Source organism: Liolophura sinensis, chromosome 11 (genome assembly GCF_032854445.1).
Source record: "Liolophura sinensis isolate JHLJ2023 chromosome 11, CUHK_Ljap_v2, whole genome shotgun sequence".
NCBI lineage: Eukaryota > Metazoa > Mollusca > Polyplacophora > Chitonida > Chitonidae > Liolophura > Liolophura sinensis.
Genome location: NC_088305.1, coordinates 30715645 through 30742052, shown reverse-complemented (window position 1 = coordinate 30742052; position 26408 = coordinate 30715645). Strand labels below are relative to the sequence as shown.

The window sequence follows — 26408 nt, the reverse complement described above, 5'->3', positions numbered from 1 at the left end:
TACCACTAACCAACTGTATCCAAGTGCATGTATTATACAAAGCAACAGTTCAAAACACTCAGGAATTGCAAACAGTATTTTAGTGGACAATGAATTAAGGCTTAGACTTGAACTTCATTTAAATTTATCTGAATAATAAGTGATCTACAACTAAATTTATCCCATTAAAATTCATTATCCATATTAACCGAAATTATTTAAAACATTTTAAATGTTTGTAATTTGACTTAAAAATGTTATCACACTTTAGAGGATATACATATAGATTATTATAATACAATTAATTCATTTAAACTTGCCTTGTCCCAAAAGATTTAAAACTTCCCCAGGTACACACAATAAAATCACTGATGATGTAAATTGTCTAAAACCAGGAGTCTTATTGACATATATGTTCACAAAATCTGCCCAGGAATTCTTTGGAGTTAAAATCAGGTATGGTACAAATTTCAAAAAGTTAAAATATCTTTAATTTACACGTACAATCATTTTCCTGCTAATGCAGTTCATATCAAGGACACAATATATATGGCAACCACTGAGTTTTACAATGTCACTGAGAAACATATTCCAATAGTTAAAATATCTTTAATTTACAAAGATTATCATTTTTCTTCTACGGCATTTCATATCGTGGACAAAATTTATCAGGTAACCACTGGGATTAATGAAGTCGTTGAAAAACGAACAAACAGCATACACTTCTCCTGTCTTAATATGTACTTGTATTAAAAAACATTTTAATGACACATGCTCTCAGTTTAAAAACGTCAGAAATTTAAAATTGGTCAGATAAAAAGTAGTCCACAAGTGAGCATAAGGCTGGGAGATTTTGCGTAGACTATACTTTCTACAATCTCCAGTCAAAATGCAACAATTATGTACTCTAAAAACAAAGCTAGGTCCTTAAGTATGGCGCTACACTGTTCAGCACATACAGGGAACAAGTTACCAGTGTCCACATTAGCACTGCCCATGACCGGTAGCTTTCTGAGACTACACAGTGGCTTAGGGTCACAGGCAATCTTCATCCCCTCCACTGGGCAGTTGATCAACATGCGAGATTCCGTTGCAGTTTGTGAGTTTCACAGTTCATCTAATATTCACAGCCTTTGTCTAGCTGGTCAGAATTTCACTGCATTTTAAAGTTACTATGGCAACTGGGTTTACATTTCCTAGAGCTCAGTTGTCAGGGTAACGCGGCGCTGCACACCATTTTCCGTGACGCTGTTCACATGCCAGGGCGAGAGTTCAGAGCCGTTAACAGGAGCGGAAGCCGGGCCAGATTCTGATTGGCTCCTGGACACAACAACAATTTGACTCATTGTCTTTGAGGGTAGTGATTTAGCACTTGTCGTTGAGACTTTTCTGGTCACAGCTTTAGTACCTGTAAATGATGTTTCCTGTTTGAGAGACAAGAACGTTTAGTGAAAACCATGTCAATTATACCACACAAAAAACCAATACAAGACTGATAATGACTCCATGTGAAACAGATTAAAACAAAAAACAAAAAATAAAAGGAACATCACCAGGAATGAATACGGAGAAAGACAATTCAAAACATTCAAAACCAACGGTTACATAACTCTCCGTTCACTGTATTTGTATCTCACAAACTGAATGCCATTTACACTTACAATTAACTTGTACTCAACAATATATAACTGTTCAAAATTCTTTACCATTATGGTTGGGGATTAAAATAATGAATGTTAAAATGTGGACTACTATCACCTTGCATACATCAGATAAGCACTACTAAACACAGTATAAGCACTACAAAACAGAAGATAAGCACTACTAAACACAGTATAAGCACTACAAAACACAGTTTAAGCACTACTGAACAGAAGATAAGCATTACCAAACACAGTATAAGCACTACTAAACACAGAGTTATAAAATCAGTGATATATATATATATGTATGCTTTATTTACATCCTAAGCAGATAAAGCCCCTCAGATGTTCCATAAAGATGTATAATTATTCGCCTGTATATTACAATTGGAAATTCTGGTTTGAACTACAGCAGGAGGTTATATGTAATCAGTTACCATGGTAAAAGACAAAAACAATAAATTTCACTTCTTCCATTCATGCACAATTATTAAATGATGAAAACAATCATAAATACATTGCAATATACAAAATGCCATGCAGCATGCTCACACTGTACAGTTTTACACACAAAGTAACATTAGCTAATGTAATAGCCGATTCATTGAAAAAAAAATTTTTTTTTTTCATTTAGAACAGATTTTATTTAGATAATAAAGATTTATCTAAAACTTCAAATATGACAGTGCCTGCAATATGTGAAAAATACTTAGAGAATATAAATCTTGGCCTGCGTGTTATTAAGTGAGGAAGGTGAAATCATTCACAGAAAACTTGAATGACCGTTGTGTAAATGTTAACAACCAACACTACGACGATGACGTTTAAGTTAATAACATGGGGTTTAATTTTATGAAGAGCAAGGGAAAACAGGGGAAAACACTGTGCAGTTTGTTGAAATTATCTGGAGACACAGAGTGCAAGAAATGTAGCAGTAGAAAGCCAGAGGCATGTTTTCCCAGTCAAGGGAAGTAACTCATTTAAAACAAAAAGTACTTCTGTGGAATAGATGAAGCTAGATGAAGCTAGATGAAGCTAGATGAAGTTGGGACGAAGCTATATGCTTATTAAATGGAATATTATCACTTAATGGACACCAACCATGTCTGTCTCTTGTCTTCTGATAATGGTAACTGGTGTAGTAATTGTCTAGTTAAACCCCTTCTCAAACAATTTATAAACTCTTTCTTTACAAAATGTTTGATGCTGTCTGATATGTTGAAAGGGTGACTTTTGTTTCTGGCTTAAGGCCCGAATTTCAGTTGATGAAATAACCCTCACGTTCATGTACTGGTAGGGACCCACAAAGTTGCAGGACTAATTTCACTGTTGCCCTTAATTTTTTTTTTAAATAACGGTGAGGTGAAAACAATTACATATAGCATTAGCAAGCAGGAAATGCAAGACAACTCATTATATTTCTGAAGTGAGGTTGGTTATGAATTGAAGACCTAAAATCAAGGCAGATACACAAAGTTGTACCAGGATATTGTGTTAGCAAGTGTGTTACATGTAAATACTCTCCCACCAAAGCTGACCAAATACATATACACAAACAACTAGACTCACACTTAACACACTTGGTGCCACTAATCCGTTGTTGTTGTTTGGGGTCTAATCTAGCGTTATTTTAATTTGAACAGATACGCCTGAGAACAGTCAGCTAAAGTCCGTCTGTAGACTAAACACTTTTCCAGTCTGTTACGGGAGGTTAGTTTACTGCTGCCACATGTGTTTGATAATCAGAAACTAAATGTCTATGTCTATCTAGAAATATGCACAAAAATATAGAAGGATTAAAAGTCCATGAAAACATCATACCATTGTCAGAATTGGAATTCTTTGCTGATGCTGGTGAGATTATGTCAGTATATATGGTGATTTTGTTTGAACGACAAAGTGAAATGATGCCATTATTCAGGCGCCATCTGGATATTATATATAAAGGAAGGATAACTCTTGTCTTATAGAGAAGGCTCTATCAGTGAGTATTGGGCTGCATCTCTCAGTTATCCCTTAAACAACATCGAGATGGTGCTACGCCTATGGATTCTTGATCATGGGCAACAACTGATTGTTTCCCTTAAGTTCAACATGAAAAAAATAAACCTTCATGGAAGACAACATCCTGGAGTGTTTATATATGTATGAATGTAGATGTGTCTATAGACTCCAAAGAGTTAGTTGTGGTATTTAAGCATTCTCTCACAAGATCAGTTATATACCAACAGGTCCAACATACTCTGTAGACGTAAATTTCTTTGCATCTGTCAGCAGCCTCCAGATGGTCGTGGGTTTTCCATGGGCTCTGCCCAGTTTTCCCACAATAATGCTTGCCGCTGTTGTATACCGGTAAGTAACATATTCTTGAGTACCGCGTAAGACACCAATCAAATAAATAAACAAATTTCTCAATCACATGGCCTGTCGTCCAGATCAGGGTTTAGGATTTGCAAGAACAATAGTATTAACAGATGAGCTAAGATAACAGTTAGTGTTCAACTGAATGGTGACAACTGTGTGTGCATATATACGCTTCAATCACAGAAAGATGAGGTCCCAATATCTCAGACAAAATGATACCCTCAATACAATTACGGGCTGAACAGGACAAACAAAAGAAGAATAAACATTAGAGAGACAAGTGCTATTCCATACCACGTGACACTAGGTCAACAGCTAGCCCCGGTTATAACAGGAGACCAGTATAACTCACGATGCATAAAGACATGTACAGCAGCAGTCAGTATTAGGCGTTAGTTGTGCATATTAACTGGTGTGGGCCGCTAAACTTACAATGACCACCTCGGGCTGGTCAGTCGGGGAGTCTAGCGGGCAGTCAGTTGCTTCAGGCAGGCCGGCAGGCTCAGAGGGCAAGGCTTGAGCGCCCCCTGGTGGGGCAGTGGCGCCCTCTACTGGGGGGCTAGGAGGAAGAGCTGTGATGGGGGCCTTGGGAGAAGGGTAATTAGCTGGCTGAGAAGCAGGGAGTGTTGGTTCTGCAGAAAGCATGGGTGAGTCAGTGGTACTGTCAACTGTAGTAAGAGTGGGCGAATGACTGGGCTCAGGGGATGTGGTCTCTATAGGCGACAGGAAAGGATTCTTAGGTTTGGTAAGTGATACTCTTGGAGCAGGGATGGAAGCAACACCTGGCTTAAGGACAAATGGGTTACCTTTCACAGGTGGCGTGGGTGCCGGGTCTTCAGTAGGGGTCAGGAATGGGTTACGAGAGGGCACAGGGGGAGGGGATTTAGTTGCAGGAGGGGAGGATGTAGCAAAATTGATCATAATTTCGTCACTGGGGTTTGAAATGGCAGAGGGGGAGTCAGAAGAATGTGAGTCAAAGGTGAAGGCTGGGGAAGCAGGAGAAGCAAGAGGGGAGCGGTAATTTGGGGATGACAGGGAGGTTCCAGCTCTGAGAAGCGGTACATCATCACCCGCCGAGTTTGTGCGGGTCTCGTCAGGTTTGAGTTTTTGTTTCTTGCTCGCAGCAATGGCCGTCTCGGACTTAGGGATCGAAGCCTGTATATTGAGGATAGGAAGACAAATGTGAAAAAAAAAAAATCAAATAAATAAAAGCACACATACAAACTAATCCCCCCCCCCTCCCCGCCTATAGACAACATAGACAATGGTGAAGGCAGACATGAGATGACTAGCATATTAGCTAGAATGCTTCTACAGTTTTAGTACACTGTTACCCTTTTTACATCTATTGTATTACCTACCAAAAACAGAAAAATGACGTGAATGAAAACAGGACAATGGGAGGTGAAACAAAAAGACAGAAGACAGACTTTACATGTGGACATGTGTAACCAGGCTGTGTCATGTAAAGGCCTTCACGTGTACATTCACAAAGACAACACAAACAAAATGGTGCACACATCTGTGTTGTGTAGTATTGATTTAGTGCCTGATTAGCCATTGATGAAAAACGATGTATGATAAAAAAACACATACATTGTACATATACAGTCAGCTTATTTTCAGCAAACTTTACATACTGGTGTCTTCATGATAACACAGGTGTGTGTGCTACACACCCTACAAGTTCATCGTAAATGCCCTGTCTGAGTCTCCAACCACATCAAAATTCAATGTACTATAAACTGTGTTTTACCTACAATTCTCTACCTGCAATTCTCCAAAACCTCGTAAAAAATTCCAATCATCAAACTGATCAGATGTTGGCACTTTTTATTCCCACTTTGTTACATTAAGTTTCTTAACCTGCCAATAAACACTGCCAATTTATGTAATACTTGTGCAACATTTTAACTTGTGACCAACAATCTTTTAGGAAAATGTGGTATTAATGACACACAGTAAACTCTGATTCTGTGCAAGGTTTTTACTGTAGTATTTCAACACTGCAAACAGCACGCTACTGTTACAACAAGCAATACGTCATTGTGATTTGAGAGAGCTGAATGCATCAAGCTATCATTTCGCACAAAACAGAAATGTATTTGCAGAAGAAAAAAAAAAGCTGTGAGGTTAAGACACAACTCAACACTCCTGTGGTGTTAAGCACACTAACTCTGTGATACACACTGCGAATCAGAACTTACATTTCCTTCATAGTCACTGCATTTAGATAAACACAGAGAAATGTACATGGAAGAGAATTTCTGTACTGCTACGTCTGAATGGTAATTTAGAAAAACAAGGAGAATGGTACATGGAAGAGAATTTCTGTACTGCTATGTCTGAATGGTAATTTAGAAAAACAAGGAGAATGGTACATGGAAGAGAACTTCTGTACTGCTACGTCTGAATGGTAATTTAGAAAAACAAGGAGAATGGTACATGGAAGAGAACTTCTGTACTGCTATGTCTGAATGGTAATTTAGATAAACACAGAGAATGGTACATGTAACAGAAATTTCTGTACTGCTATGTCTGAATGGTAATTTAGATAAACACGGAGAAAAGTAGGAGAATTTCTGTACTGCTATGTCTGAATGGTAATTTAGATAAACACAGAGAAAAGTAGGAGAATTTCTGTACTGCTATGTCTGAATGGTAAATTAGATAAACACGGAGAAAAGTAGGAGAATTTCTGTACTGCTATGTCTGAATGGTAATTTAGATAAACACGGAGAAAAGTAGGAGAATTTCTGTGCTGCTATGTCTGAATGGTAATTTAGAAAAACAAGGAGAATGGTACATGGAAGAGAACTTCTGTACTGCTAGGTCTGAATGGTAATTTAGATAAACACGGAGAATGGTACATGTAACAGAAATTTCTGTACTGCTATGTCTGAATGGTAATTTAGATAAACACGGAGAATGGTACATGGAAGAGAATTTCTGTACTGCTATGTCTGAAGGGTAATTTAGATAAAAATGGAGAATGGTACATGTAATAGAATTTCTGTACTGCTATGTCTGAATGGTAATTTAGATAAACACGGAGAATGGTACATGGAAGAGAACTTCTGTACTGCTATGTCTGAATGGTAATTTAGATAAACACAGAGAAAAGTAGGAGAATTTCTGTACTGCTATGTCTGAATGGTAATTTAGATAAACACGGAGAAAAGTAGGAGAATTTCTGTGCTGCTATGTCTGAATGGTAATTTAGAAAAACAAGGAGAATGGTACATGGAAGAGAACTTCTGTACTGCTATGTCTGAATGGTAATTTAGATAAACACGGAGAATGGTACATGTAACAGAATTTCTGTACTGCTATGTCTGAATGGTAATTTAGATAAACACGGAGAAAAGTAGGAGAATTTCTGTGCATCTGAATGATAATGCAGAATAGTGTTTTGAGGAATATTCCGTAAGACTTACAGACATGCAGAGTGGCACAAAAAAAGTCCACGCTTTAACAATGTATGACAGATTATAGCCTATGACTGTAATAAAGATGTATGGCGACGACCCAATAAAATGTTTCATGTATATTGAAAGATTATAGCCTGTGTGTCTGACTTTATACATTAAAGGCTCCAAGTTATTGAAAAAATACTGACAAATTTCTGGAAGATAGATGTACATTTTTGTATTTTAAATTAAGGTTAAAATCTAAAAAGCTTGAATAAAATATATATGATTTACATCTACACTTGGACAATCTAAGTCATAAAGCACCAAAAGACTACTAAAATCAAAACACCACTGAAAACACCACAACACCACCATAAGGGCTGCACCACAAAATCCACCATACGACACCACATTGCGTACGTCTACAAGAACTTCAGTCATTTGAAAGGCCAGGTAAAATCAAGTAAGTATTACTCCTGTTTCCTAAAGTTTAGTCTAACAAGGACAGATCGCTCGACCTTGGCAACTGTTCACATAGGAAATATATTTTATATCACAGGATCTCAAAAAAGGTTTTAAATCCGATAACTTTACATTGTTACAGAACCCTTCCCTGACTCAGTTGTCTACAGAGCAAAACTCTACAGAGGATCTCTAAGCAATGAGATTGTGTGACTGCGACTTTGCCTCAAAAAATAGTGGGATGGGGTGATATACCCACCGTAAAAAGTAAAACATATCGACTTCAACATATCGACAAGAAAACTCAGTTTAATCTGGCCTTTCAAACAACACAATGTAACACATATAAAAGCAGGGTCAATAAAAATTCAATCCAAACTGAAGTAAGGAAAGTTTAAAGAGTTCCTCAATTTGCCATATGACGGAATTTTAAAATTGAAAAGGCTGTGTTCATAAAACTTCTTTTTCAACGACAGCTAGATAAAGCATAACATATAAATTTATCCCAAAGGCAAATATAGTTAGATATTTGAAAAACATGTTCAATAATATTTTTACTCCACAAACAGTCCAGAATTAGGAAAACAACTACAGAGAGCTTCTTCGAGAGTAACATCAGAATAATGGATCCGAAATGAAAGTTTAGAAACCAATGAGAGCAAAAGAAGCATAATTTAATAATCATTACAACACTCAACCTCTACTACCACAGCTACAAAATGCTAAATTAAATGAGATAATGGCCAGCTCCATGTCTTCACCCAACTCTTGACCATCTGACGCATGACTGTCTCAATAAATCCCATCCACAGTTTTTACATGCCCAGTGACTGTTCACATATCAACTGTTTTCTCAGTGCCACATGGCTGTTTTTATTCAAACACCCACTGGTCTCTCTTACAGGTGACTTTTGAGTTAGCAAGCAACATCTGTCTGTCTTCACAGGTCACAGGATTCCACTGCAGGTCAAATGAATTCTTCTGCAGGTCACATGAATTCCACTGCAGGTCAAATGAATTCCAGTGCAGGTCACATGAATTCCAGTGCAGGTCACATGAATTCCACTGCAGGTCACATGAATTCCAAGGCAGGTCACATGAATTCCAGTGCAGGTCACATGAATTCCACTGCAGGTCACATGAATTCTTCTGCAGGTCAACTGACTATACCCATGGACTTTCCACAAGCTCACAAAGCATTTGGGAACTGTGCCAGTGGTTTGATGACGAACAAAATATATGTTTTCTGTTTTTTGGAACTTATAGCTGTACTGCCATGTTCAGATGAGCAGGTGTTGGATTCAAGCATTAGTTGGCTGATCACATGACGCCACATGTCGTACCACGAGTCAAGCTTACCTGCGGAACACCCGCAAACTTGGACGAGGCTGAGGGTGCGTCCCCTGCTGATCCTATCCTCCGTGAGTTTGTGCCCGCAGTCTGGTTTTCACTGGAGGGTGCTCCCCTGTGGAGGTTATTTGCATTGTGCCTAGAAGGATGAACGATAAGACGTTATTTACAGCCTGTGCAAGTATTACTAGTAACCTATCAACAGTTTGGTATGTAGTAGCTTGAGCTTGAAGACAGGGACATCCTCCAACTAAAGTAGCTGTGGCCTGTGTGTAGTCTTCTGTTCCTTCCAGCCTATGACAGTATGTTGTATGTACAAGTATGCATGGATGCTTTGTGTTTCATGTCGTGTTTAACAATTTTAATGCCCAGGCCGTTACATGTCTAATGTAGTATACCTGTATGACAAGACAGCTGTGGTCAGTTTGACCTGATTCACCTTTATGTACAAAAAATCTAGCCCACTGATGCATGTGTACAGTGTATGTCAATATTTTGAGTCACACTCTCACAGTTACTGCACCTAAACCAAAGCATGACGGACAGACGGAAACACCAAAATTATTTTACTTTGGTTGTCTTTTATAGAAGCACGGGGCCTTAATAAGCATAATGATGCAGACAGTGATGTGATGACTTAAGCAGGCAAACCGCACTTTAAGAGGTTTTTAAGCCTTTAGTAAAGTTGACAAAGTAGGTAACTTATTTATTTAATTGATTGGTGTAGAATATTTCACTTATACATATACAACAACAGTCAGCATTATGGAGGGAGGAGCCAGACTCGGAAACCAACAAGCATGCACAGCTTGCTGGTAGCTAAACTACAGCCCTTTATTACCATACTACATGGACACTACAGCCAAACCACAGGAAGGCCACTGGCAGGCTACTTGCACACTACTGCCAAGTCCCAGGATGTGGATATGAGCCAAACCACAAGGAAGCCAATGGCAGGCTACTTTCACACTACTGTCATGTCCCAGAATGTGGGTATGAGCCAAACCACAGGGAGGCCAATGGCAGGCTACTTTCACACTACTGCCATGTCCCAGAATGAGCCAAACCACAGGGAAGCCAATGGCAGGCTACTTGCACACTACTGTCATGTCCCAGAATGTGGGTACGAGCCAAACCACAGGGAGGCCAATGGCAGGCTACTTGCACACTACTGCCATGTCCAAGAATGTGGATATGAGCCAAACCACATGGAGGCCAATGGCAGGCTACTTGCACACTACTGCCATGTCCCAGAATGTGGGTATGAGCCAAACCATCCATGTAACTTTCAACTTAAATACCATTCAGGCACACAACAGGGAAACCAGTCAGAAAATTTTAAAACTTTGTTGTACTTGTTGAACCATATCTATCAGGTGTTTACTAAATAAAAACAAACTTATTCCTGTTACTCCCATTCTCATTTAATTCACGAATGCTTCACAGCTGCAAATGTGAATCACTCTGTGCAAAATCAACTTCAACCATTTATCTACATGCAAGTTTGCTTCTGATTTAACAGTACTTTCGTCTCTAATTCAAATCTTCTGGAATGAAAAGATAAGTCTTACCCGTTGACAATGAGCTGAGAGTTGTTAGGAGTGGACTTGAGGAGCTGTGCCTTATCACTGACACTGGAGCGCTGACTGAAAGAAGGAGAGGGAACAGATTAGATATCAGGGGGATTAAAACACATCGCATTTGTCACATTCCCAGAAGGCTTATTTAACAAGAGATGTCAACAGGGATCAAAATTATAAAATTTTAACAGACAATACCGACTGTATAAAATATATTTTATTTATTTCTTCATTTGTTTGTTGTTTTAAGCCATACCCTGGAATTTTTCACTTATGTTACTGCTATCAGTTTTATGGGTGGTGGATATCATGCTAGATACTTAATAGGGTAAACCACCGACCTTTGGGCAGTTACTGACAATCTTTCCCTCATGTGACTTCACAGATAACCACTTAAGACATCAAAAGACAGATTTTACAAACCACCACGCAAGTGACAAGTGTTGTCTTCAAGGCCCCACGAAGAGAGAGAGATAGAGAGAGAGAATGGGCGAACCTACAAATTCCCTGTCCAAGGCCAGGGTTGAACTCCTCTCAGATTATACGGTACCACACATTTTTAAGCCACAAATTTTACTCCATTCTGATTGATTCATCCGTCTTACAGCTTCACTTACAAGCCTTTTATGAGGCTGAATTAATTTCCTATCAGAAACACACAAGTGTTGGCCAACACAATATGACTTTAAGGCATTCACATGCTTCTGAAAGTCCACTTTTTCAAACCAAACAGTACTTAAAGCTATTTCACTGAATAGGAATGTTGACAGCTATGCTTTCTGAGTGGAGACCAAAGAACACATACTGAACAAACCCATCAGCATAGTGAATGAAGAACCAAGCTAGAAGTGTTTGTTCTGTTAACAGCTCGGCCACATGTACATGTCAACCGTGTAATCTTTCGGCAACCGTTCTGTCCAACTTGCCTCATCACAAAAATTTTTTCTTGACTTCATAAAGTGAAGGACAATGGCTAATTTAGACAAACTGACATTCCGCAACCTTCTCGTATGTTTTACTCCAGTTTCAGGCTTCTTTTGAGTTCAATCTTTACTTTGCACTCATAAAACTGTTTTCTGCATATCGTTAGTGATATGGTTGATGGTATCAGCAGGGACGTGGTGAATACGGCAAGATGTTAAAGCGTTTACAATACATGTACATGTGCCACTCCTTTAAACACTGTTTAATTCACATCTAATACACTAAACCTATGTTGCACTGCGTCTAAACACTGCTCCTTGGCACTGGATTGAGACAATTGTCAAACAAAAGTTCACCAAACCTAATATTAGAGCAATCTATGACTGATACATTGACCGATTCCTAAAAATAATATCCATTTTAGAACACACCATCTGATACAATTACCCAAATTAAAACCCTCTAATTTATGGGACAGATATTAGTAGCGTTTAAAGCAGAAAATTACATTTCTTTACCATCCTTTTGGAAAAGTAAAGATATGAATATGTTGTTCATTAGCTGGTCTAACCATGTGAGAAAAAAGAAACCCAATATTGCTACAATTACATATACATTGGCCAAAATGAAAAGGCCAGGTGTCCCACAAATTAGAAGAAATATGGTAGTCTAATAAGGTCACAAAGAACTAAACGATTCACATGTACCAGATAGAGATTGTTTCTCTAAAACATGACAGGTCAATTGTAGGGACGGGAATGTGTTCTTCAACTTTCACTAAATGTTAATAAAACACACAATGAGACTAGCTGCATGACTACAGCTATTTTATTTGGTGTCTAATCAGTTGATTTGCCACATCAGCTGAATTGTACAAATATTATCCACCACTTTGTTTTTGATCATATACATGTATTGGTTACAGCCTTTACAAGGATAAATATATTATAAAAAAAAATTATTAGAGGGCTATAAAATGCTGTGGTTTTGTTTCTGTGTAATGTTGCAACATTTCAATACAATTTCTTAAGACTGGAGTAGACTTTAGGAAAGAATAACAATTGTCAAGCTCTTACATACATGTCACCCTAAACTCGTAACACACACCTGTAAAATTCTTGAATGACACTTGATTTTTTTTATCCCTTGACAGGTAAATGAAAGCTGCTGAACTTTTGCATTTGTGCCTTACTGTTTTGAGCATTTTTATGGGTACATCAGCACTGAAGTCAGAAAGGCACTTATGTATTCAAGACTGCAATACAGTGTACAAATTTCAAGTTTGGCTTCATGGACAAAACTGGTTTTAAGCCAGTAAAAACCTTTTCGCATGTTTGCCAGGTGTTTATTCAGCATATTCTCATGACATTATTCTGTGTTCACTGAAAAAATATACTTTTTCTGAAGCCCTGAAACTGAACAATCCAACCAATGTAGTTTTGTCTCCAAAATGTAAAAATATGAATAAACTGCAGTGAAAGCTGATCTTTCAAAAAAGGCTGAGAACCTAGGGTATATGAAAGAAATGGTGGGGAAACATTACACTTGGCTTAATTTATCCTTAAGAATACAAATAAGAAGAGACTATAGATGAACACTATCTACTCGGTTCTGCAGTGCTAACCTTAAAGCTCTTCCCAGAACAAGGACTGCTTGCACTAAGGGATCACAGGCCTAAAAATCACTTAAGATCTTGATTGTAGCCACAGCCTATAATCAAGACCCTCTTGTATGTAGGGATCGTAAGCTACGATATTTGGAACTTACAATCAGAAATTACAATCGGGTCAACCCTGTTGTACACGTTTACATTCAACCCAAAATTAATGTTAAATACAAATACTTGCCTAACAGAGAGACTGTTAGTCAGAGTTTTTGGACTCAGTTTAGAAAGACAAGTAATGTGTCTGAAAAAGATGTTACGAGCATTTTGTCATATGTTGTTGTTGCTAGCTCCTGAATCATTATGACGTAGAACACTTTTGAAAACGAAGGCAAGAAAAACTTATTGACCAGTACATTGTCCATTTACACAAGCCACCTTTGCGAAAGAGTCAAATTTGGCATACAATCACGGTTGTAACTTCAAAAAATTACAATCACCTTACAACTCCTGTGTGCAAGCAGTGTCACTTATTACAATCAACTGTAAACTCAACTGTAGGATCTAGAATCAATTGCAGCTACCAGCGGGTCCTGAGGGGCAGTTTACAGACAGGTGATAAATCTTCATTCACCTAACACTTGCAATGATACACCATTTTCATTCAACAGTTCCTTATGAAATAAACAAAACTTCCTACTCTATAAAGACTCCTCTAAAAAGGATGCCAAAACTGCATTCTGTTTTTTTTTAGCATGTTTCAAAATTTTAACAGAACACTTTTCTAACATAAAAATTCTAACATAAACCACCTTCAATTATTACCATTATTATTAAGATTATATTTTCACGGCCCATCACCCAACCCGAAGGTGAAAAACGATAAAATTCCCAACATGGTGGATGTTAGTTTGGTCTGCCCAATTCAAAAGTTTAAATGGCTGAATTACTGTTAAAAGATGGTTTACCGATGCCGGCTTTGACATGTTTATGTTTTGTTCGTATCAGGGAATCGGTGGATAGCAAAAATTAATGTAGGGTTCGAGCCTGTTTTTTTTTAGTGAAATTGTCCAATGTTTTTTTAGTGAAATTGTCCAAGGTTTGCTTTACTTCACTATTAGTGTGACCTGTTGAGGTGTGACGGACCCTCCACCGGGCTGTGTCGGAGACCTGCTGAGGCGTGACAAACCCTTTACTGGGCTGTGTCAGAGACCTGCTGAGGTGTGACAAACCCTCTACTGGGCTGTGTCGGAGGCCTGCTGAGGCGTGACAAACCCTTTACTGGGCTGTGTCAGAGACTTGCTGAGGTGTGACAAACCCTCTACTGGGCTGTGTCAGAGACCTGCTGAGGTGTGACAAACCCTCTACTGGGCTGTGTCAGAGACCTGCTGAGGGTTGAAAAACCCTCTACTTGGCTGTGTCAGAGACCTGCTGAGGTGTGAAAAACCCTCTAGTTGGCTGTGTCAGAGACCTGCTGAGGTGTGACAAACCCTCTACTGGGCTGTGTCAGATACCTGCTGAGGTGCGTAGGATTATCGTTACAGGTGTGACTATAGTTCTGTCTACTGACTAATCCTAGCTAGTTTGCAAGCGAACACAAAGCCGTGAAAAGCGAGAAGTTTATTGCTCAATATGTAACCTACCTCAGCGAAACAAAATCAGTTCATCCACTTGATTAAGTAGTTTAAGGCAGTAAATATGCCATCGAAGCCATCGACTGGTATAGATGGTCGGCGCACTAATTTTGATACAGAACCTTATAGCAGATATTTTATGGCAAACAAACTTCACAAACAAACACGACTTTCTTGTGAATAAAGCACGTGCAATAGCGCGTGCCTCCCACTGAGGATATCGCCCCAACACAGCCAGGAAGCAGTCACACCTCTGCGTGATCCTTCACACTCATATCTTATCATTTGTCGAGCTTGTATAAAAGTGATATCTAAATAACATCATGTATTTATATTACTGTAAGGACTGTGTAAGCCTCATATTGAATGAACTGAGAAAGAGAAAAAACAGCCCTAAACACATATGTTTAGGACAGTAGCAGACATCACCGGGCTGCAGACCTTTCATCGTAGGCTACTTCCAGTTGACAGACATGTAGGCTAAGCCACAGCTACCAGTGTTTTCTACCAGGAACCTGAAATGGCTGGTGTATTTTTTTTAACTTGACTGGTGTGTTTATGAAGGTTTCAAAATTACCCTACATTACTGATTGTCTACAGACATAATTGCTGACCAAAATGCCACCTGGGAAGACATACAGAAGAGGAATTTACACAGAAACATGGAATCCAGCCCCCAGCAGTTTGGAGAGATTAATTTGTTTCTGTTGTTCAAGATTTTTTAAACCCTACCGTGTGTGTAAATTAATAAAGTTTGACACTTGTGAGTATTATTAACTTACTCCAGTATCACATGCCTATCTAATTTTACTTGAACATAAAAGATCAAATATTACTATTCTATACATCCATGCACCTACTCCAGCAAACATTCTCATTAAACTTATACAGAGTTACTGTTACTCTACAGACCACAACCATGGAAACTAAGCTACTTGTAGAATTCCAGCATCATCTTCTCCCAATCAAAGGTCATTGTTGTTTACAACACCACATGTTAGCGCTCAGAGTTCCTTCTCAAAACGCATTATTTGATTATTATGGTTACCATGGATACACAAACAGCCACCATTTTGAATGCATATATATGCTGGAATTAGAGACACCTATATTTTTCACTAGATCAGAGTAGATTGTTCATCCACACAGCACTCAGATGTTAGCACACAGAAGAATCCACACCCAAAGTCCATCACACAATAACAAATTAAGGTTTAATATAGAAACTATCACCATGTTACGTTTATAATATAGATACACGCGTTGGTTAGTTTTGATTGGATGATGGGTTGCCATGGTCACCTGTGAAAGACTCTATCTTCGTCATCACTTTCTTCCGGGTCCGAATCACTATTGCTGTAATCAAGGATGCAAACTTTACCCACAAGAAAACATGAAGGACCTCACCAGACCGTGTCGTGAGTATGAACAGGTGAGCCTATATACTAGGCTACTTCACACTGTTCTTGTATTAAGGATACAAATTCTTCTGAATAGAAAAGAAAACATGGAGATCCTAGTCAATGCCATGTTTATAAATACTGAATGGGCGATCCTACATACTAGGCTACTTCACACCGTTTGTGTGAGGACAGACTCTACTCTAAATAAAACATGGGGGTCCTTACTAGACCATTCCTGATAACATACATGTACACAGATGGCCTCTATACCAGGCTACTCTAATCCTACATGTATTTGCCATGACGAGAGAGGCCATCTCACCCATTATCTCAATTAGATAACAAGATGCACGTATCTGCCTTTTTCTTGTCTATAAAGCAGCTTGAGCTAGTGATTTTTTTTGGACTTTTTCAGGAAAATACACAAAAAAAAAAGAGAGATCTGAAGAGTTCACATTTAAGTATACATGTATAGCGTCTGTATTCTAAAATAAAAATCATTGTGATGACTGATGGGAAATGGAAACTTTTTACATATTCCTCAAACAGAATTTCAAAAAGAGAAAAATTACATCAATTTTATCTTTAGCCTATCCTTTTATTAAAAAAAAAAAAAAAACAATGAATGTCACTACAGCAAGAGATTTACTTCGCATGCAGCCAAAGGACACGTTTACAACTTGGCCAGAGCATGATGTTGATTACATCCTCACTTCATACACTATCTATATCTACACTTGACTACACATTCTTATACACAAGTAAAGTTCATACAGTAAGAAGGCAAAGGGCTATCAGCCATGCATACAAGGAGAAGAATACATGTACCCAATACCTGTAAGGATTCAAAGTTACATACATGTAGAAATATTCAAGAAAACTGAAAGGAACTAAGAAAACTGAAAGGAACTAAGAAGACTGAAAGGAACGAAGAAAAGTGCAACAGACAGAGAATTCGTCTAGAGCGAATCATTTTTATAGTAAAAGAAAAGGAGGGGAAACAAAACAAAAAAAAAAAGCCCTGAGGACAATCATGCCAGATTTATCCTTTAAGTTTATTATTATTATTATTATTATTATTATTGTATTATGCTTAATAAACGATGCTTTTCCAATTTCACATGCAACTCTTATTAGTTTGGGTTACGTTCCATGCGATCTGGTCAACCAAAACAAATCAAGAAGGAATTTTTTGCAAAAAACATATCAAAAATGCTTTGTGGAAAAAATGAAGGTCAAGGCATAGCAGGCTTTGTCTGAAGACACAAATCCAAATGCATCACTGAGCATAGAAACATTGTACAACGCCATTACATCCAAGTTCCATAAATCACTGCCACTCAACACATATGTGTATTCACAAATTTATGATTGAATATTTTAGGAACCATTGAGTTAAGTCCTACCTCAGAGCTCCTTCCTCCCCTGTATCATCATCATCTTCTTCCGTTTCTGTCTCTGTTTCTTCTATACAAGCTTCCTTCTCATTGGCTGATAAAAAAGAAAAGATTATGTTTATGCCAATTTCATTGGCTGCTAGTGTGTCAAGAGTTGAACCATAACAATTTTTGTGTGTCAATAAAAATTTGCCTACTCTATCACTCTTTAAGAGCATTATTGTTAAACTAAAGTTGCTTTCTAAGTTTTGGTGTGTTTCCCACCTGACTTTTGGTGCATATGGACTTAAGACATGACTAGATAATTTTTTCCAAAATTCTTACTTATCCCAATCATCAATAGGGGTGAGGCTTGGAGGGTGGGGGTTGGGGAGATCTCAATACTGCTGAAAAGTGAATGAGCTTTGCCTTCGCTATGTGTTAGTGAAAGCAATAACCATCAATATTTATTTATTTATTTATTTATTTGATTGGTGTTTTACGACGTACTCAAGAATATTTCACTTATACGACGGCGGCCAGCATTATGGTGGGTGGAAACCGGGCACAGCCCGGGGGAAACCCATGACCATCCGCAGGTTGCTGGCAGACCTTCCCACTTACGGCCGGAGAGGAAGCCAGCATGAGCTGGACTTGAACTCACAGCGACTGCATTGGTGAGAGGCTCCTGGGTCATTACGCTGCGCTAGCGCGCTAACCGACTGAGCCACGGAGGCCCCCATAACCATCAATAGGGGTGAGACTTGGAGGGTGGGGGTTGGGGAGATCTCAATACTGCTGAAAAGTGAATAATGAGCTTTGCCTTCGCTAAAATTGTAATACAGAAAGTCTTTCTCAAAAAATTTAGTCAAGTACATCTTAGTCCTGGTAACGATCATGCAAAAAAAAAAAAAAAAAAAAAAAAAAAAACAACAACAACTGAAGAAAGAACAAATAAATCTTAGTTTGAAGAGATGATCTTTCGATGAGTAAATAAAAATTTGTCTACTCTTTCATCTGAAGCCAATAAATAGACGGACACACTGACAAACTCCAAAAGAATATTGCCCAAATGTTACAAATATCAGCTTCACTTACATTTTTTCAGCTCCTCCTCCATCTTTGCCTTGAGTATATTACATTTCATATGTTCTGGCGGGATAGCCGTCGCCCCTCCTGCAAACTTGATCTGGTTGTTAATAAAACTGTTCACATCTTTGGGAGGCTTGGACACCACAGGTCCTGGCCGGTCCAGTCCCTTCATCTTGGCCGCAGCTAGCTCAGAGGCCTCTGCCAAGAACAAAGCATAAATAGCCATAGTATTTCCCCCCTTTTGTTGTCAAGACAAATTATCGTTCTCTGTACGTGGTAATCTACATGTAAGAGGAAGATGTGACAGCCAGGAATTCCAAGTGTGGGTTATGCCACAAAATACACCACCTGCATTCACCAGGTAGATAACTTAGCAAGGCTACCAAAGAGCTCACCTGTAGGGGACACATGAATGAGAAACTTCAACTCAATACATAAATACCGAAGTCATGAATTTGGTAATGTTCGTAATTTATGGTAATTAATATGCACCCAAAGCATGCATCAGCGATGGAACATTCCCATTGTGTCATTGAGCTTTATGTGAAACTTCAGGTCAATACATGCTGAACTTTTTGAGATACCACCCCTAACATGTTGTTTAACCATGATTCTAATACACAGTACACTAAGTCAGGAATTTAGTAATTTACTGTATTTAATATGTACACACCGAATCAACAATGGAATATCCCCCGCGAGTTATTGTGCTCTACACAAGTGCAAACCCTGATCTCAACACCTACACCACCCAAACATCTTGTTTAACATTGCTTTCCCTGTTATAAGACACCGACGGTCATGGTATAACGTAAGCTATGCCTATACTTTGTACAGGTGAGATAAAAAATCACCAGTAAGGGAAGCTGGCAGCAGTGGTATAAGTGAAATAAAACACCAAGCAAATAAATAAATAAACAAACAATGTATAAGGTGTATGCATAATTCAGAATCAAGCAAATTGTGTTACATCAAAAATGCTAAACTTGGTGAATTACAGTTATTTTCTTTCTCGTAAGGCTATAAATTAACTGAAGCCAAAATTGTATGTACATGTACCACACGTACAGAAATAAATTATTGCCCCTACAGAGACAGCACACGTACCTAAGAGACTAAGCTCTGGGATTGGCTGATGAGGGGAGGGAGAACTGACAGACGAGGAGGCAGACTGATCCGATGACTGTGACGGAGTTCGACCTTTAGCCGTCGCCTTGATCAGATTATCCAATCGCTCCATAGCCGAGACAGATGTTGTAGCTTTGGCAGCGCTCCCATTGGCCACAGTCAGGTTTGACGCCTCCTCTTCTGCCTTCTGGGAGGACTGAGCTGCAGGTAGTGGAGGCGAGGGAGCCGACGGCTTAACGCTGGGCTTGGGGGCAACAATGGGTGCGGGTTTGGGCGTCGTCACAGTAGCTGTCGTCTTGACTTCAGACTCGGCCTTTCTGCAATTTATTGAGTCAAGATTAAATATGGTAACATGGACAACATCAGTCTTAATTGATGTTTTTCGAGCAGAGTAAACGGTCAATGTCAGCGGGTATAACAGCAAAACTTGACAATCATCTAATCTGTGTGAAAAGTAGACCATTTCAGGAAAAAAAAATAGATAAAGATCAGATGAAATAAAAATATGATATTTAGTGTTGGTGTCACCTTATCCAAAATTGCAAAAGAACAATTTTAACAAATTTTAACAAGTAATTAACAATTTTGCGGTCATATGATTGTTATATGAATTTATTATATGAAGTTACAACTTCCTCTTTTACGGTCTTATGTGTGACTCGAACCAAGATTGACCCTGGATCTACCTCTCCCGAAGCAGACGCTCTACCTAAGTGTTATCAGGGTCGGCCCTAGGCCTTGAGAATGTTTATACAAAAAGAATCTAGGCTGGGATTGAACCTGCATCTGATCTAATGTAGCTAGTGAAAACCAAGGCAAGCGCCTTAATTACTTGGCGCCAACATGCATGATTTAGTGTCAGCACCAAAAGGTGGGATGTCTTGTCTAACAACAGTGTCCTCATCAACTTACAACTGTTTACTTAGGCTTTACAAAGAGTTTCCTCAAATCAGCCATTTCGACTACCACATTGTGTAAACCACAGTTCAAACAGGCTTACTTGGCGTTCCTTTCACGCTCCCGTTGGCGTGCTAGCTCTGCCTCCTTCCGCTCAAAAGTTGTGCGTCTTGAATACCTTTGGCTGGGCTTGCGCTCAAACTTGACGCTCCTTCGAGCCTTGTTCATGGTGGCAGTCTGGTATTCTGTGTGCCCGCTTGATCAGCAAACAGGTAAGATACACAATTAATCCTTGTTACTGCTTTCCAAAACCGTTAATTGTGTCATTATGAAGATGTAGAGAGCATTGTATATTGTAAAGGAATATTTCAGTGAAGACTGCTGAAAGCGGGGAATTAAGACACCTTAAAGGTTCACGAACTACAACATACAATTTTCAGTGTATTTACTTCCTCTATTAATTTTTGTCATAATGTGGAATTTCCAGTTTTGTTTTTTTTTTTCAAGAAAATCCTGATGGCAAAGTCTGAAAATCGGCCAAATGACAGAGTGAGTGCTTGGGATTTAACGTTGTGCTTAACAATTTTTCAGTTCTCAGAGTGCATGTAACGTTCCACATTGTTGCAGTACAGATTTTCAATGCTCTTTTACCAAGTGCTGCCTCACTGAAATGACTTACCAATGGCAAGTAATCCGCCCCACCAACACCCATACTGATACGGATCTCTTTTAAGGTCTTAGATGTGACACGACCCAGGATTGACCCTGGATCTACTGCCCCGGAAGCAGACGTTCTACCGAACCATCAGGGCCGGTCCAAATGACAGAAAATGTCCATGTGTTGGATATTTATTTATTTATTTATCTATTTCATACTCAAGACTTATTTGGTACTCAAAAATATTGCACTTATTGGACAGCAGCCAACATTATGGTGGGAGGAAACCGGTCAGAGCCTGGGGAAACCCACAATCATCCATGTGTTGGATCGCCCATCAAAAAAATTCACAAGATTTATGGGTCACCAACTGCCCTGTAGTACAAAAATTACAGAAAGGTGAATAGCTACAAATCACACAAAATTACACATTTTTCGTAGACATTAGTATAACTGGTGGATTCACGGGTGAAAAGTTTCATGAAATTACATGTATCAGTGAATCATTATTTAGGGTGCTGGTATTCTGCAAACGTTACTGAAATATTACATGTCTGATGTAACAAGTCATCTTCAGGGCAGCATACATCCACTCTTCAGTCATTATCTACATCTACATATCTTCATAGATTCCCTGTACATGTTCCCACACAGATCTGACTCATCTATACCGGAAACGAGAGCCAACACAGATCTGACTCATCTATACCGAAAACGAGAGCCCACACAGATCTGACTCATCTACAGCGGAAATGACAGCCCACACAGATCTGACTCCTCTATAGGGGAAACGAGAGCCCACACAGATCTCACTCATCTATACCGGAAACCAGAGTCCACACAGATCTCACTCATCTATACCGGAAACCAGAGAGCACACAGATTTGACTCACCTATACCGGAAACGAGACCCCATTCTGAAGAAGTTCTGTCTGCGAGACCCCGTCCTGCCGGGTCCCTTGAGACGAAAGAAGGCATGGTGCTCAACCGCACACTTCCACAGGTGTTTACAGGCTTTCTGGTTGTGCAGACGAAACACAAACGTATGCTCGTGTTCCTGACCCTGAAACAGGAAAGGGGAGTACACCCAAAGTTTCAAGGTTGGATTGTTGAATAATATAACCCAAAACTTTCATTTTTATAGGCAAATAAATGTCACAAAGTATTACTTCTGATGTAGACTTTAACATTTTTCCATTAGGATATCACAAAAACTGGGGAAGTGAAAACACTTGTCTAGAGTCAAAAGACGCTCAGAATAAGGCAAACTGAGCCACTAAGCCAAGGAGGAAATGTTAGGTAATTTACCATAACTGTGTAACTTATTAAAAGTTACCAAATGAATGATTGGTTTAATGTTTACACATGAGCCTTCAAGTTGCTAATAAGTGGGGCATGATTTATGCTTATATCCCATTGTTGTCTCTGTATAGCTTGTCAAACAATTACCTCCGTGTCCGAAATTAAATCTATAGAGATGACTTCATGGCATGATCACGAATATTTTACTCATACAACAGCAGCCAGCATGGCCAAGCCACGGTAAAACCCACAACCATCAGCAGGTTGCCAACAGACCTTCCCATATAGCGCTGGAGTGGAGGCCAGCATAAGCTGGACATAAACAAACTGAGACCACACAGTCAGTGTGCTGTGTTAGCATGCTAACCACACCTCCACCCTCTATAATGCCAACACTTACATAAACAAACTGACTGCGACCACACTGGTGGGTGGTTTCTCATTCTTTGTACTGTGTTAGCATGCTAACCACTCCTCCACCCTCTATATTGCTGTCACACCAAAACTTACATCATCATCATCCTCCACTACAATAAGTGTGAGTTTCTTCCCCCTGAAGTCCAACTTAGTCATCTTTGGCCTGCAACAAAGAAAACGATCACTGGTATAATTTTTATCTTTTGAATTTTCTTCAAATTGGTGCATGCTGTCATTCTCAGTGTAGGGATGTCTTTGCCTTCATTTCCTTCACACTATTACATCTTGCCATAACTGTTCTCTATACATGGATTTCTTAAATAACATTATTCTTTCTTTTCATACTCTTCATTACACAGATTTAACTTCACCCACTTTCTTCATGTTATTCATTGTCATATTCCTTACCTGACTTTCCTTGCCTTATTCCATGGTACCATACTTCATACGTGGACTGCTTCACTTAAAAAAACCTGCTTCACCTTATTCCATGGTGCCATACTTCATATATAGAATACTTCACTTACAAAACCTGCTTCACCTTATTCCATGGTGCCATACTTCATACATAGAATACTTCACTTACAAAACCTGCTTCACCTTGTTCCATGGTGCCACACTTCATACATAGAATACTTCACTTACAAAACCTGCTTCACCTTGTTCCATGGTGCCATACTTCACACGTGGACTGCTTCACTTACAAAACCTGCTTCACCTTGTTCCATGGTACCATACTTCATACATGGACTGCTTCACTTACAAAACCTGCTTCACCTTATTCCATGGTGCCACACTTCATACATAGAATACTTCACTTACAAAACAGGCTTCACCTTGTTCCATGGTACCATACTTCACACATGGACTGCTTCACTTACAAAACCTGCTTCACCTTGTTCCATGGTGCCATGCTTCATACATGGACTGCTTCACTTACAAAACCGGCTTCACCTTATTCCATGGTGCCATACTTCATACATAGAATACTTCACTTACAAAACAGGCTTCACCTTATTCCATGGTGCCATACTTCATACATAAAATACTTCACTTACAAAACCTGCTTCACCTTGTTCCATGGTGTCATACTTCATATATAGAATACTTCACTTACAAAACCGGCTTCACCTTATTCCATGGTGCCATACTTCATACATAGAATACTTCACTTACAAAACCGGCTTCACCTTATTCCGTGGACTGCTTCACTTACAAAACCTGCTTCACCTTATTCCATGGTGCCCTTCTTCACACGTGGACTGCTTCACTTACAAAACATGCTTCACCTTATTGCATGATGCAATACTTCATACATGGACTGCTTCACTTACAAAACCTGCTTCACCTTATTCCATGGTGCCCTTCTTCACACGTGGACTGCTTCACTTACAAAACCTGCTTCACCTTATTCCATGGTGCCACACTTCATACATAGAATACTTCACTTACAAAACCTGCTTCACCCTATTCCATGGTGCCATACTTTATACGTGGACTGCTTCACCTACAAAGCCTGCTTCGTCTTATTCCGTGGTGTTAAACTTACCAGAAAAACAGTCCAATTTTCTGTTGCCCCTCAAAAACCAGAATTCCTGTTGGCGTTAGACCAAGGGAATATTCCTGTCCGTCACGGCCCTGACAAATTAATTAAAAGAAAAATAATATAAACTTCAAAATCAATCACCAATGTTTTATAAATATGCTCTCCCGTTGGCACTCCTGTGTAATGAATGTGTTGCATGTAGTCGTATGTTGTTTTGGATAGTTTTTGTACTATTCTAGTTTTAGAAAGCGATACAACCACTGCTATAAATGGCTTGATGTCAATTTTTTCAATTCATTATACATAAATAATCGAAAACTGATATTTCAAACATAAAATTCAGGGCCTTTAACAGTTTAAAAATCATTCAGGACTTTTCTCAGTGTAAAATTTTCTACATGTATGAAATTATCAGATGAACATATGAATTCATGTGTATCTAATACAAGAAAGTTTCCAAAGTATGATTTGGCCACTCATGAATTTCATGTAATCATTCAGTATTAATACTGTAAAAATGTAAATTACCACATATTGCCAAAATGTTTGACAACAATACTTCTTTCAAAGCATCTTCAAGTACATGAACTTCAAATTCAATTGAACGTTAATATTAAAGCTTAGCAAAATGAAACAATCTCATTCTGCCAACCTACCTTGCCCACATCAAACTGTGCAATGATGCTTGTAAAGGAACAGTGTGCTTGTACAATGTACACACAAATGTAAGTGTAAACAAAAGTCACAGACTACCGTAATACTCCCAAACATTCCACCAAGAAGGTACAAAATACCCATAGATTTTTATAACCTATAAGACATGGCTTAGTTATTTGATAATTTCATTTAAATTTAACACTCCAGGTTTCTAGCTAGAAAATATTATACAAACTTTGTATGAAGATTTAACAATTTCATAAATGATTCCAATTTTCGAAAAAATCCAAACATTTACGGTACCAATATTATCTTCATAATGACTAAACATGTTGATTTTTTAAATATGCACTGATCTGGCAGACAGTAGACAGTAACACTGTTCATTAGTCTAGACCATAGATGCATTTATAATGCAGACACATGGCAAACTATGTCAACAAAATGAAATGACATCCCACTTCTGACACCATCATAAAAACTACTTACTGGGTTCTGTTTTATCATAATGAAAACCACAGAAACTGGTCAAATACATGTAAGAAGGAATCTGTCTTATCTGAAGTCTATAGCTTATAATCACATACATGTACATGGAAGAACTTTCATCACAGAACTGGGTCAAGTACAGGAGAAAAATTCATCCTTTGAAATCACTGAAACAACACAACCCCCCCCCCCCCCCCAAATTCCTAGAAATGAATCTGTTATACATTATCAACATGTCGATACAGCAATCTTCTCTGTTATTATTCTCTACAGTACTCACCATGACATAGTGCATGTCCACTCCATACATCTCCAGCCATTTCGCCTTGTTTAGGTAGTTCAGCTCCGCCTGGGCTGGTGTCTGACCACTGAAGGACAACACAGTAACACCGTACAATTTATCAGGGGATTAGCACAACAACATAAGTAAGTCTATATTTTTAAGCCATGGTTGCACATACATGTCTAATGAAAAATGATTCTGGGTTTAA

General features: G+C 38.7%; 1 protein-coding gene across 1 annotated transcript in view; it reads right to left on the bottom strand.

Annotated features, from left to right (window-relative positions):
• Positions 1-1175: 1175 nt before the first annotated feature.
• The window catches only part of LOC135478313 (band 4.1-like protein 4B), a 25834-nt gene continuing 601 nt past the window's right edge, over positions 1176-26408 (bottom strand). Inside the window, exons 2-14 of the mRNA XM_064758589.1 lie at positions 26198-26285; positions 24775-24863; positions 23319-23388; positions 22400-22569; positions 20952-21104; positions 19931-20268; positions 18830-19021; positions 17762-17846; positions 16255-16308; positions 10783-10857; positions 9221-9350; positions 4419-5141; positions 1176-1403 (exon numbers count right to left, since the gene is read on the bottom strand). Of these exons, the coding sequence (XP_064614659.1) occupies positions 1176-1403; positions 4419-5141; positions 9221-9350; positions 10783-10857; positions 16255-16308; positions 17762-17846; positions 18830-19021; positions 19931-20268; positions 20952-21104; positions 22400-22569; positions 23319-23388; positions 24775-24863; positions 26198-26285 (2395 nt within the window). The remainder of the gene's footprint in view (positions 1404-4418; positions 5142-9220; positions 9351-10782; positions 10858-16254; positions 16309-17761; positions 17847-18829; positions 19022-19930; positions 20269-20951; positions 21105-22399; positions 22570-23318; positions 23389-24774; positions 24864-26197; positions 26286-26408) is intronic.